Raw genomic sequence first — 12,214 nt, 5'->3', positions numbered from 1 at the left:
GTCAGACTTGAGACTAGTTTCTCAACGGTCACAAAAGCCTTTTTGTAATCATCACTTGATATCGTATTCTAGTTTCTGTGATTTGTTTTTTTTTCCTGTTCATGGCTTCCCTTCATCCATCAGCCAGGGAGCAATACTGTTGTGTAAATTCAGCAGCATGGCATACAGATATACATTTTTGCCAGACTCGTACATGAGCTCCTTTCTTAAAATACTTTAATTTATAATTAATTGATTTCTAATTCAACTGGAAAAACCTTAACCTCGCACATGAAATTGGGATTAACTGCGTTGCAGACAGGAAATGAATGGAACCCAAAATCTAAACCATATTATTCCCGTGCTTCTCTTTTCTGAACGCATACAATAGGATGTGTGATTTATATTATTTAAATGCCTGATTCATTTTTGTTGTTGTTAAATAATACAGCTTCTGCAGCAGAAAGTGGTCCACTGCTGCGGACATCGACACTGTACAGACTGCTCCGGTGTCATCCTGTGGTGCACCTTATTTTAAGCATGGAGTCACGACAGGTGATGTGCTTTGCTCTGAAAGGGGCAGACGAGGGCAAAGGAGGGAAGGAAGAAAGAGGGCTGGCCTCAGTTTAGCATTACAACCCCCCGCCCCTCACTCCAGTGCGGTTAAGTTCCTAAAACCTGAGCATTTACTGATAAACCTCCAGAGACCGCTCCAGCCCTGAGACTAGAGCCACACACAGGAGATCAAGTGACACTGCAATGAAAGGTAAGCTGTAAATGCATTTTACAAATTGACTATCTCGAGATTTTCAGTTCAATTAAGATTGGTAAATTCTTTTGTTAGTTTAAGGCACGGATAAGAATTGCATTGCAATAAATCTCTTGAGCTAAAAAGCAGAGCATGCATGCTCCTTTTCTTCAATGACATGCTTCACATCTATCCAATTGCACACACAGATCTTATATATGTAGAGTAAAACGACATTATTCCACTGCATCTGGAGCTGTTTCGTGTCTTAGGTGCCTTGCTTTGGGACATCTTGACCATTACTGAGTAGAGGGAAAACAATCGTCACCGACCGGGCTCTATAACCTGCTGTTGTCCTGCTCTTTTTCCTCTCTTGTCTGTTTTGTAGGTGACGCTGCCAAAGCATGCGCCCCAAATGGCATCAGCCAAGCCAAGGACCAGACGCCCCCCTCGGAGGAGAAGATGGAGGAGCGGGGCCAGTGGGCCAATAAGATGGAGTTTATTTTGTCCGTCGCCGGCTCCATCATCGGCCTGGGCAACATGTGGCGCTTCCCGTACCTCTGCTACAAGAATGGAGGAGGTGAGTGGACGGAGGAAGGAGATGTGCAAATGGGGCTTACATACTTTATCTCAGACTTATGCTGAAATAATTATATTTCAATATTGCTCCAGAGCACTTTTACTGTCAACCATGCAGTTATTTTTGTACATGCACTAAATTAGTGGACGATTCAAGATAGCTGACGTGAAATTGAGAGTGTGCAAAACCCCTGAGGACCCTTTTCAGAATCTGTCAATCAAAATCTAACCTTAGACTCACTCGAGCTCAGGTGAAAGACGTAAAAACATATATATATATATTCAAGGTCTCACACTTAACCACCTCAGACCCCATCGGCCATGCTTGTGTAGGTGCTTAATCCGACGCCCCTCTTCATCCCTCCATGGGGCGACAGGGTCAGGGTTCAGGGCCCAAGCAGGGTCAGGCAGCTGTTGTTGCTCCGTGCTCACAGCAGCTGTCCCCGCAGAGAGGCGGAAATCTGAGCACGCCAAACATCCTCGGTCGCCCGACGGGACGTCGCCACAAAATGCCAATTAAAGAACTTTTCTCCATGTCCCCTTGCTGTGCTCCGTGCCTTTTTAATGCTTGGTCTTATTAAGAGTTATAATACAGCTTCAGTTTGTTCAGGCATGTATTCTTTCATATAGTTGGGAACATCATTAACTCTTGGACATGAAATACTACATCATCTAGGCTTGAGCTTCTGGCTTGTGGTTCTTAAAGGTTACACCGTTTACTTTTGTATTTTAGGTCCGTTCAAACCAGGTTAATCCGGTGATCTGTTCATCAGGTACAGGAAAAACAATCATGTAGGTAATATGTAATTAGTAATAGCAAATCCAAGAATGAAAGAGAGGGGTCATTATTATGTAATCTTGTACAGTTTCCTTAAGATTAGCATTTTTCTGCAGGACACTCGGGACTCAACATGGGCTTTTGGACCATTTGTCCTTATTCGAGCAAACTGACTGTGACTTTTGGAGCTGCAGTCTGGATTTGGGTCCACATTTGTTGCAGTAGAAGAAGGCCCTGGGTTACGTTAACCCTAAATCCTTTGCTCTTTTTCTGAACTCAGGTGCGTTCTTCATCCCCTACTTGATCTTCCTGTTCACCTGCGGCGTCCCCGTCTTCTTCTTGGAGGTAGCCCTGGGCCAGTACACCAGCGAGGGAGGCATTACCTGCTGGAGGAAAATCAGTCCGTTGTTTGAAGGTAGGTTGGACACACAGGGATCCTGGCAAAGCATACACACACTTTAGCAAATGTTATGAAGCCATGATGCTAAAACCTGAAAAATGGAATTCTGAAGTGGAAGAAGAAAATGTGCAGATTTTATTATACAGTTACTGAATATTTGTATTGATTATTCTGCAGGTCTTGGCTATGGCACCCAGGTGATAGTGACTCTGTTGAACTTCTACTACATCGTTGTTCTTGCCTGGGCCATTTTCTACCTGTACTACTCCTTCTCCTGGGACCTGGCCTGGTCGCACTGCAACAACACCTGGAACACAGGTAACAAGAACACTTTAAAATACACGAGGAGCTCCACCAATGTTGTTGATATGTTTAAGAATTACAACATTTTGCTCTCCCCCCCCACCCCAAGAAAACTGTGTGGGGCTACATAGGAGAAACACCTCAATTGAACAAACAACCAACCCAAATGCCACCTCTCCCGTCATCGAGTTCTGGGAGTGAGTTTTCACAGCGCCTCGCCTCCTCTTGGTTGATACCTCACTGTTGTGAAAGCGACAGCGATGCATCGACTCAGTGCTTCTTTTCTTGTCTCTGCAGGAAAAGAGTGCTGAGGATTTCCCCGGGCATCGACCACATGGGCGGTATGAACTGGGACCTGGCCCTGTGTCTGTTCATCGCCTGGGTCATGTGCTACTTCTGTATCTGGAAGGGGGTGAAATCCACAGGAAAGGTGGGTGACCTGGTGACCCTTTTTATTGATTAATTGATTTGACCAGAGACAGCTCTCAGACACTTTAAGGATGACATCTGGTATTCATTTTTTCTATTTGGCATGTCTCTGTATTTAGCGTTTCCAGCCCCCCCGTCCCGCGACCCCGGATGGATGAATGTTTCTTTATTTGTTTGCATTCTTATCAACGTCGTATGTGTGTGTCTGTATAGGTGGTCTACTTCACCGCAACCTTCCCCTATCTGATGCTGATCGTGTTGTTGGTCAGAGGGCTAACCCTGCCTGGTGCTGCGATCGGCATCCAGTTCTACCTTTATCCAGACCTGGGACGCCTGGCAGACCCACAGGTACCACGATGCCACACAGACGGCTTACAGATGAAAGCCTAAATGCAGATCCACATTCACCACCATTACAACAAACAACTAATTCCCTAAGAGGGCCTTTAGAAGATGTGGTGATCCCTGTGGGCGAGGGGCGCACCACGTGTAGGTATCCCATGGTTCTCTGCTAGGGAGCCTAGTTTCTGCTGGGTCCATCTGCTCTCCATGAAAGAGGCAGACACGGCAGGGCTTGAATGCAGGGTCAGGACACCACTAGGAGTGTAAACACCAGCTCTACCAGGACTGAGGCCCAGTCAGCTAACCAGGCTTAACTGGCTCTGTGCTCGACCGCAATCAGAAGATTTTTTGCAGAGTCCCCAAAATATTTTACGTGTCTCTTTTTGTTTGATTCTGCTTATATTGTGTCGTCTTATTCCTGTTTAGTCGCATGCTAGTTTGCCACAAAACTGAACCAAACAAAGTAGAGTAAACACACAAAACTAATAATTCAACCTGCCATTTCCTTCTCTCTCTATCTCCTGATTGTTTGTGGTTCTTCATTCCCTTTGCTATTTTATAGTCATTTTTTTGTTTCCGATAAGGGACGAGTCTTTACTTGTCTATTCGTTACAGATCTTGCACTCTCTGTATTTGTGGAAGCTTGGGTCCTAAATCAATGTCGAGACAAACCAGACCAATTACAGACGTGTGACAGTTTACTGTTGTGCAACTACATGAGTCAATGATTATGAACGCCAACATGCCAGCACGTGAATTCCTATGGATTATCTAACCACACATGGAACGCACATGTTTGTAAGTCGACCTAAGTAATGTATTTTGTCTCTTGTGTAAGGTGTGGATGGATGCTGGCACCCAGATCTTCTTCTCCTACGCCATCTGCTTAGGGTCACTGACTGCTCTGGGAAGCTACAACAAATACAACAATAACTGTTACAGGTAGGTAAATATAATGTAGATGCATGCATGCTCAAATGAACAAGAATTCCTTCCTCATTTCTCATTTTGAAACAAAAAAATCAACTTCATCATCAGGTGTGATTTATGTGATCAGCTGTGTTGATCTGAAGCTTAACGATGCTGAAATGAATCTCCTCTGTTCCATCACAATGAAACATGTGCTGTCTGTTGCAGGGATTGCATTGCGTTGTGCTTTCTGAACAGTGCCACCAGTTTTGTGGCGGGCTTTGCGATCTTCTCCATCCTGGGTTTCATGTCCTATGAGCAGAATGTTCACATCTCAGAAGTGGCAGAATCTGGTGAGGCTCTTCCTCCCATTGCATTCAAAAACGCTCCGAGGAAAAAAAAGGAATAGCAATAGAGTAGCAAAATAATCTGTTTATAAATCCTCCTGTAGGTCCTGGCCTGGCCTTCATAGCTTACCCCCGCGCTGTGAGCATGATGCCTTTCTCTCCCCTGTGGGCCGCCCTCTTCTTCATCATGATCGTCTTTCTGGGGCTTGACAGTCAGGTACGTACCTCCAAGTTAATTAACACTTCCTTTTAATTATTTGAATTATTTGAATTACTGTTGGCTCGGAGACTTAAATGTCACGTGGTGTTAACTGAGCCAGGAAGGAAGTCTTCCCTTCATCATAGCTGACAAACAAAAAAAGGTTTAATTTATTGATCAGTGCTCACCTCTCTCCCCCTCGTCCCCTCACACCTCTCTCCCCTCCTTCCCATCAGTTTGTGTGTGTCGAGAGTCTCGTGACGGCGATAGTCGACATGTACCCCGCCGTGTTCAGACGTAAAAAACGCAGGGAGCTCTTCCTGTTAGGTGTGGTCTTCGTCTCCTTCTTCATGGGCTTCATCATGCTGATGGAGGTAGGGGGGTCACACACAGAGATCCATGCACACAGGCAAACATCTGCAGGCATCAAGATATTTTTTTACTGACATGTTTAAGTCCTAATTATTCAGTAAAGCTAACAATATTCTTTTAAATGTAACATTGCAATGCTTAAGGTGTTTTCCCTCATCATATCACCTGATGGTTGTTTAGGGGTAAACCAGCACAGGATGCCTTGTTCTGCTGAAATACGCTCTTACATAGTTCAACCTAGTTGACATGGTTTCACCTCTGCACAGCTGGAAACATGAATGCTCTGCAGAGGTGTCAACAGGTCATCATTTTGTAAGTACAAGCAAGTCACAGGTTTGGTGCAACGAGTCTCAGGTAAGTCTCAGCATGTCAGAAGTCTCCAGTTTTTGGGCTTCGGTGTTTCAAATCTCAATCGCAAACGTGTACATCTTTAAATATCAACAGCAGGAGAGTAGATTTATCTGGAGGCTGATATGCATTTTTATACAGAAACAAAATGTATTGCTCGGTGCTTTGATTGATTCCCTGACACCATCATGTCGCGTTGTCTCACCAAGTGTGTCCAGTACGTCTGTACTGACAATGCGTAACAATTAAGACAACACAGACATTCCAAGAAAAAAAACACCTGCAAGTCAACAAGCAAATAAAAATATATTGCTGGAAATAATAAGTCCAAGATCTTTCTAGAATGGTGACACAGGCAATTTCATCTGATTTCAGTTTATTTCCTGTTTATATTTCTGGCTTAAGGTAGATGTGTTCATATGAAGAGCATTAATTAAACTTCTATTCTAGTGTCATTTCCATTGTGTCTTGAATTTAAATGAATTGTAGCATGGAAGTTTTCCAGATATAACTTTGACTCAGTGCTTCATATCTCTATCTTTGTAGGGAGGCATGTATGTTTTCCAGCTCTTTGATTACTATGCAGCCAGTGGCATGTGTCTTCTCTTCATGTCCATCTTTGAAACCGTCTGCATTGCATGGGTCTATGGTAAGCTGTCCTCAAAACATAAAAGGCTGTCTTTTAATGGTGTAAATGGAAGAAAAAAAAAACATGTCTCATGAGTGTTTTCCGGTGTACATGCTGTGGAATAATTGTCCTGATTACTGTCAACATAGATAGAAATGTCTTTACTGTGTTTTTCCAGGTGCAGACCGCTTTTACGATAACATTGAGGACATGATTGGCTACCGTCCAGGATGTTACTTCAAGTACTGTTGGTTGTTCCTCACCCCGGCCACGTGCATTGTGAGTATCAACAAACTAATTAAGTAGTATCAAGGCTTTCCAAAAATGACAAAGGCGGACAGCAACTGAGGCCTCCTCTCCTCTCCTCTCCTCTCCTCTCCTCTCCCCTTGTAGACATGAAAACAAATCAGTTCTTCCTTCTTCATCAATAGTCATGCATGTCTAATTGTCTCTCCAGGGTACTTTTGCCTTCTCTCTCATCAAATACACCCCTCTAAAGTACAACAACGAGTATGTGTACCCTTGGTGGGGTTATGCCATTGGCTGGCTGCTTGCTCTCGCCTCCATGGTCTGCATTCCACTTTGGATGGTGTACAAGATCAGCACCACCCAAGGGACGTTCAGAGAGGTACCATTTGATTCTGTTTCAAGTTGTTCAGTTAGCTGGGGGCTGTTATCAGATACATGTTATCTCACCCCTGCTAACCATGGATGATGTGTTTAAATTATTAAAGGATTTGTGTGCCAGTCTTGGTCTTAAATCAGACGTCCTGTGAACTTCTCCCTAACCCCGTCTGAACTTTGACTTGACTTGAACGTATCCCATTTGGGAATTTTTTCCAAAAAAGACTCAAGCTCCTTCACACTGGTTTTACCTTTCTACAGCGCATCCAGCTGCTCATCACACCATCGGACGCCTTACCCAAAACCAAGAGGGAGCAGGAAAACTTACTGGCCATCTTTGCTCCGGAGGGAGACGCTGCCATGGTTAGAAACGGCTACTATCCTGTCTCAGAGACAGACTCCAACTTATGAGGCCCCGTGGTGATGTGTATGGGAAAGACATGTGGGTTTTTGGTTCCATCCTTGACTTGCTGCACCCTCACCTCCATTCCAAAGATCACTGCAGGGAAAGATCACCATTAAGTGTCACATCAGCGATTTTAAATTATAACAGATATGGAGGACTCAGGAGATAACAGGCATACAGTGTGTGGGGTTTGGCAGCGCCTGTACATTTCAGGGATGGCAGTAATGTAGAGAAGGATAAAGATAAATAAATTAAAAAGTCATTTATTTGAGTTTTAAAGGGACAAAGGCACTTTTTATTCAGGGACAAAAGTTATTAACTCTACTCAAACTGAAATCTATGAATACATTGGCATATATTCAACTCTGCATTTCACGGATGATTTAAATCAACTGATTCAAGGTCAGCTGAAATTTACGAGTCAGCCTTGGTAAAGTGTTACAATTTTATAATAGAGGTTGATGACGTTTTCATCTCAATCAAAGGTGGCAATTGTAGAGACAGACACACAGGTTCCCCCAAAAATTTATAATGAGGATAAAGTTTGTGTCAATGTAACACTAAGAAAATCAGTGATGGAACAGGTTCACCATTTGTTACCGCTACATGTCAGATATGTGTCCTTGTATATCTGACATTGCTTCGTGGCTACTTAGCCATATTTGTATCATATATTTTTATTATCATAAATGATTGGGGCAAAGTTTCCTTTTTGTATTTGCAAGAATTAAAATAAAATGTTGCGTTTCACATGAATGGGCTGTGTAATGAAAGGACATGTCAGTAAAAAGTATAATACTGTAGCACTGCTGTAGCTGTAGGACTAACATGACATATACAACGTAGGTTCATATTTTGTACTGTAACAGAATATGACTGTACAAATGTGAATCTTGTAAGTATGTTTTTAAATAAACATGCAACATTTCATGTTTTCTTGAATAATTGCTATGCAGTGCTGTATTAAATTCTGATAAACAAATTCTCTCCGAGTCCCCCAACTTTATGAAAGTACAATACTAAATTGCCGGAGTGCCTGACTGACTGATCATGACACTGTATGCTCATAATTGTGTTTGCTTGACACATTCATTATGGATTCTGATGGAGCACAGCAGGTGTTGACCTTGCAAAAGCATAGTTTGCATAAGGTGCCAACATGCTATCAGTGCTGTGTTTCCCATACTGGGGACCAGGCATCAACTTATACGACTTCCAGACTGTTCTCAGGAAAATGCAGAAACTATGCATTTTACTGTTTGGAAAAGGAAAAAACGTACAGTCTAATTTCTAGTCAGGATCTTGATGAAATGAGACTCTGCTTTAAAGTATTTTACCCCATTGAACTCACACAGTATGGGGCATAATACAGTAAAATTATTATACCGTAAAATTATCAAATGATATAATACCCCTGGCTGGACAAAGAGGTGTGTCGTTGATGAAGCCAGTTTCTTAGATATCAAGAAGCCACAATGATGGAGCAGTTTTAGAGCATTTTCTAGAATAATTTCACCGCTGGGTGTCACGCTTCTGCTGTACTGTCGGGTGAGCTGCTGATTGGCTGAAACAGCGGCGTCGCTCTCTCCGTGCCCCGGTGACGCCCCGCACTTTCCCACCATGCAGCGGGTGATGTCTGAGGAAAGATGGCGGAAGGAGGAGCGGCAGATCTGGATACCCAGAAAGGAGAGGTCGCGGCGCTGTTGAAAACACAGCTAAGAAAGGGGGACACTTGGTAAGACTTGAGCTGAAACCTTTTCAAAGATACCGCGTGGCCGTCGGCTGGCTCCGCCGAGGCTGTCAACGCCATGAAGGGTTAAGAAAGCTGAGGTGGCGGGCCGTGTTGACAGTTAGCTTCGATTTAGCTAACAGGAGCCTGTCAGCTTCATGTGTGTCAGCCTGGCATGCTAGCGGTGCTTGAGCTAACGCTAGACTGTCAATGAACAGCGGTAGTCCCCCACATATCGTTCAACGTTAAATGTCGTATTGTGGTGGTTATATTCGCTACTTCCATATGGTCATGTCGCTGTTCGTCTAATGACATAATCTCAATGAGGCTGCATTTTGTTTAATCTAATCTAATTAGCAGCGCTAATAGCTAATTGGCTAGCCTACCGGAGCACTAAGTGGTGTGCCAGCCAGAGGGTTCATCCGGCGCGACTTCGGCAGGGCGGAGTCGGAAAAGAAGCACCTGTCAAAAATCACAGAAACAGCTGGCCAGGCATGCAGCAACCTGAACTCAAGTCGGCTGTTACAACTATCAATCTGTGTTGTCTTAACCTCGTGGAGTCAGATTTGTTGAGAGCACTGACAGAAAGCCATCCTTCACCTGCTGAAGTATTTCTATTATCACCATTTAACCTCCAAAACCGATGGTTTACACCTCAAAGCTTGTTGCATGACCCTTGGACAATCTAGATTGATTATCAGTGTCCCATCTTGTATCATCAGAGCTGAAATCACAATACTGCTTGCCCTCTCTGTAGGTACCTGGTGGACAGTCACTGGTTCAAACAGTGGAAGAAATATGTGGGATTTGACAGTTGGGACAAATACCAGATGGGGGACCAGAACGTCTACCCAGGACCGGTTGATAACTCCGGTCTTCTCAGAGGTAAGACGGATGGCGCTTCGCCTCCTTCGGCATTAATTCACAATGTGGAATGTATTGTATATACTGTGTGGCACACCACGGACTGCCGGTCAGTACAGCTTTATTATTCTGGAAGTAGTAACAAAGAGTTCAGAGGAAAAGGGAACAAAAACAACATTGTTGACAGACTTCCATAGAGTAGCCTTTTGAGGGGGTTTATAGAAAGCTCTCCAGCATACCTTTTTTTTCTTTGTGCGTTTTGTGCCGTTTGAGACAGTCAGTGCTGGCTCACTGTTGTAACTGCTGCTCCACAGTGTGTCTGCTTGCTTGTTTCTCAACCTTGCTCTTATCCTGTCCTCACCTCTAGATGGGGATGTGCTGGCCATCAAGGAGCACCTCATCGATGAGCTCGACTACATCCTGGTCCCCACAGAGGGCTGGAATAAGCTCGTCAGCTGGTATGGGTTGACAGAGAATCAGGAGCCAATTGCACGGAAGGTGAGGGCTCAGTCATTAGCGTAAGGCTACCAATACATTTCATGGTTGGAGGATGTTCCGCTCACTGCGTTGAGAATATAACCAGCGGGGCAACGTAACACCAGCAAAGGCGGTTTTCTGTGGTGCAGTTTTGATGGTCGTGGTTAGTTATTGCTTTGGTGTTGAGCTTGTGTCGGGGTGAAACAGAGAAACGTGCGATTATGGCCATTTGAGATCGGGATATCAGGAGTGCGGCATAATGTTTAAAGAAACTCGAGGTCTGTAAAATAGTTACTCAACATAGAATAATAAAAGACAGCCAAATAATACTGGATAACTGCTCATTATACATCTTTAACTAAATGAATTGCATAAGACAGTCAAGCACAAAACGTAAGGAATGAAATACTTCAGGCTTGTGTGGCCATAAGACCTGCTGTAGTATGTATCTATTGGGTCACATGATTGGCCAGATGTGCAGAGATACACTGCACAGGAGCTGGTAACAGATAAAGAGGATACTGGATATTTACCTTGCATGAAAAGGAAGCAACGATTATGGTGTTTTTCCTTCATCTTTTCATTCGTTTCGGTCATGAGCTGCGATGATTTATTTTAGGTTTAATAACTACTTTCACAACCATGGTAGAGTGGAACAAACTACTAAATGGCTGTATGTGTGGTTACAGTCGATCAGTCAGAGGAATACTTCACGATGACGCCTACAACTTAACAGGACCTACGATATCAAATCCCCACTTCAAATCTCGCTAGTCATGGCATCATGGCTGCTAGAAGAGGTTCCTGTCCCCCCTTCATCTCTATCATTCTCTCTCTCGGCCTTTCTCTCTCCCCCCCTTCCATTGACCCTCCCATTTAGCCATGTATGTCGTGGGACGTATCGGGTGGCTACGGGGTTTCTATTTTCAGGCAACGTTCTGGATGACTGAAAAGCTACATGGAGCGATCTGCGAGACACAACATGCAGCAGGTTCATTATTAGTTTTCCTCTTCTTTTGAAGTCCTTGTTCCTTTTTTTCGGGGTTGCCATCTTGTGGTGCGGAGGGAACGCAAGCGTCTAAAAGGATTTAGGAGGCTTGTAGTCACAGGTTTGGCGCTACGTTTCCTTCCGTCGTCCTCCGCCGGTGTGATATGCCCGCAGCCGGCGAAGTGTTCCTCTGTGTCCTTGTTTTTTGAAGTGGAGGAATGCCGGCTGAGGTCACACTGAGCGAGGCAGCGTGAACGCTTCTGAGAGGAGTACGAGAGGCATACGCAGTATGGGAGGAGGAGGGGGGGGGGTGGGTGGAGTAAATGGTTTTGGGTCCGGCTCTGATTTGACAAATTCTGCCAGAGTTTGGCGATGAGTTGGGCTTTTGCCCTGAGTTTACAAACATACGGGTGTTGTGCTGAGGGGTAGGATGGGCCTACCGGGGGTTTCGGGGTATGGATAGTGGGGGAGAATCTGAGCCGAGTGAGTGTGCATGACTATTGCAGTTCTCAGGGACATTTGTGAAGTTGGTACTGTGTGTGTGTGTGTGTGTGTGTGTGTGTGTGTGTGTGTGTTGGAGGGGGCTCAGCGGTGAAATAAATAGGCAGGGACCCCTCAGCTGTTTCCACGACGTGCTGCTAATTTAGGCACTCCGACACCGCTCCTATCAGACGAGCAGCAACCAGGCCAGCAGACTGTACTTTGTTAACCATGAGAAACAGAAGCTAGTGCAACCCCAGAGAGAGAGATAGATATATATATATA

General features: G+C 44.4%; 2 protein-coding genes across 5 annotated transcripts in view; both read left to right on the top strand.

Annotated features, from left to right (window-relative positions):
• Positions 1 to 666: 666 nt before the first annotated feature.
• Positions 667 to 8,373, top strand: LOC116393345 (sodium- and chloride-dependent GABA transporter 2-like). The gene is made up of 15 exons (XM_031865589.1): positions 667 to 745; positions 1,116 to 1,307; positions 2,365 to 2,499; positions 2,662 to 2,802; positions 2,897 to 2,984; positions 3,085 to 3,217; positions 3,430 to 3,564; positions 4,397 to 4,500; positions 4,696 to 4,820; positions 4,919 to 5,031; positions 5,250 to 5,387; positions 6,280 to 6,382; positions 6,540 to 6,640; positions 6,819 to 6,989; positions 7,247 to 8,373. The coding sequence occupies exons 1-15, from the start codon at positions 739 to 741 to the stop codon at positions 7,394 to 7,396; spliced, it is 1,836 nt and encodes a 611-aa protein (XP_031721449.1). The 5' UTR covers positions 667 to 738; the 3' UTR covers positions 7,397 to 8,373.
• A 625-nt stretch (positions 8,374 to 8,998) lies between these two features.
• The window catches only part of usp15 (ubiquitin specific peptidase 15), a 19,017-nt gene continuing 15,801 nt past the window's right edge, over positions 8,999 to 12,214 (top strand). For all 4 annotated transcript variants that reach the window (XM_031865738.1, XM_031865737.1, XM_031865735.1 and 1 more), the window contains exons 1-3: positions 8,999 to 9,126; positions 9,878 to 10,005; positions 10,352 to 10,482. In XM_031865738.1, coding sequence (XP_031721598.1) covers positions 9,038 to 9,126; positions 9,878 to 10,005; positions 10,352 to 10,482 — 348 coding nt within the window. In that variant the 5' untranslated portion in view covers positions 8,999 to 9,037. The remainder of the gene's footprint in view (positions 9,127 to 9,877; positions 10,006 to 10,351; positions 10,483 to 12,214) is intronic.

This window comes from Anarrhichthys ocellatus, unplaced genomic scaffold (assembly GCF_004355925.1).
Source record: "Anarrhichthys ocellatus isolate YVR2014 unplaced genomic scaffold, GSC_Weel_1.0 scaffold33, whole genome shotgun sequence".
In the NCBI taxonomy this organism is placed as follows: Eukaryota; Metazoa; Chordata; class Actinopteri; order Perciformes; family Anarhichadidae; genus Anarrhichthys; species Anarrhichthys ocellatus.
This window is presented reverse-complemented; position numbering and strand designations above follow the sequence as displayed.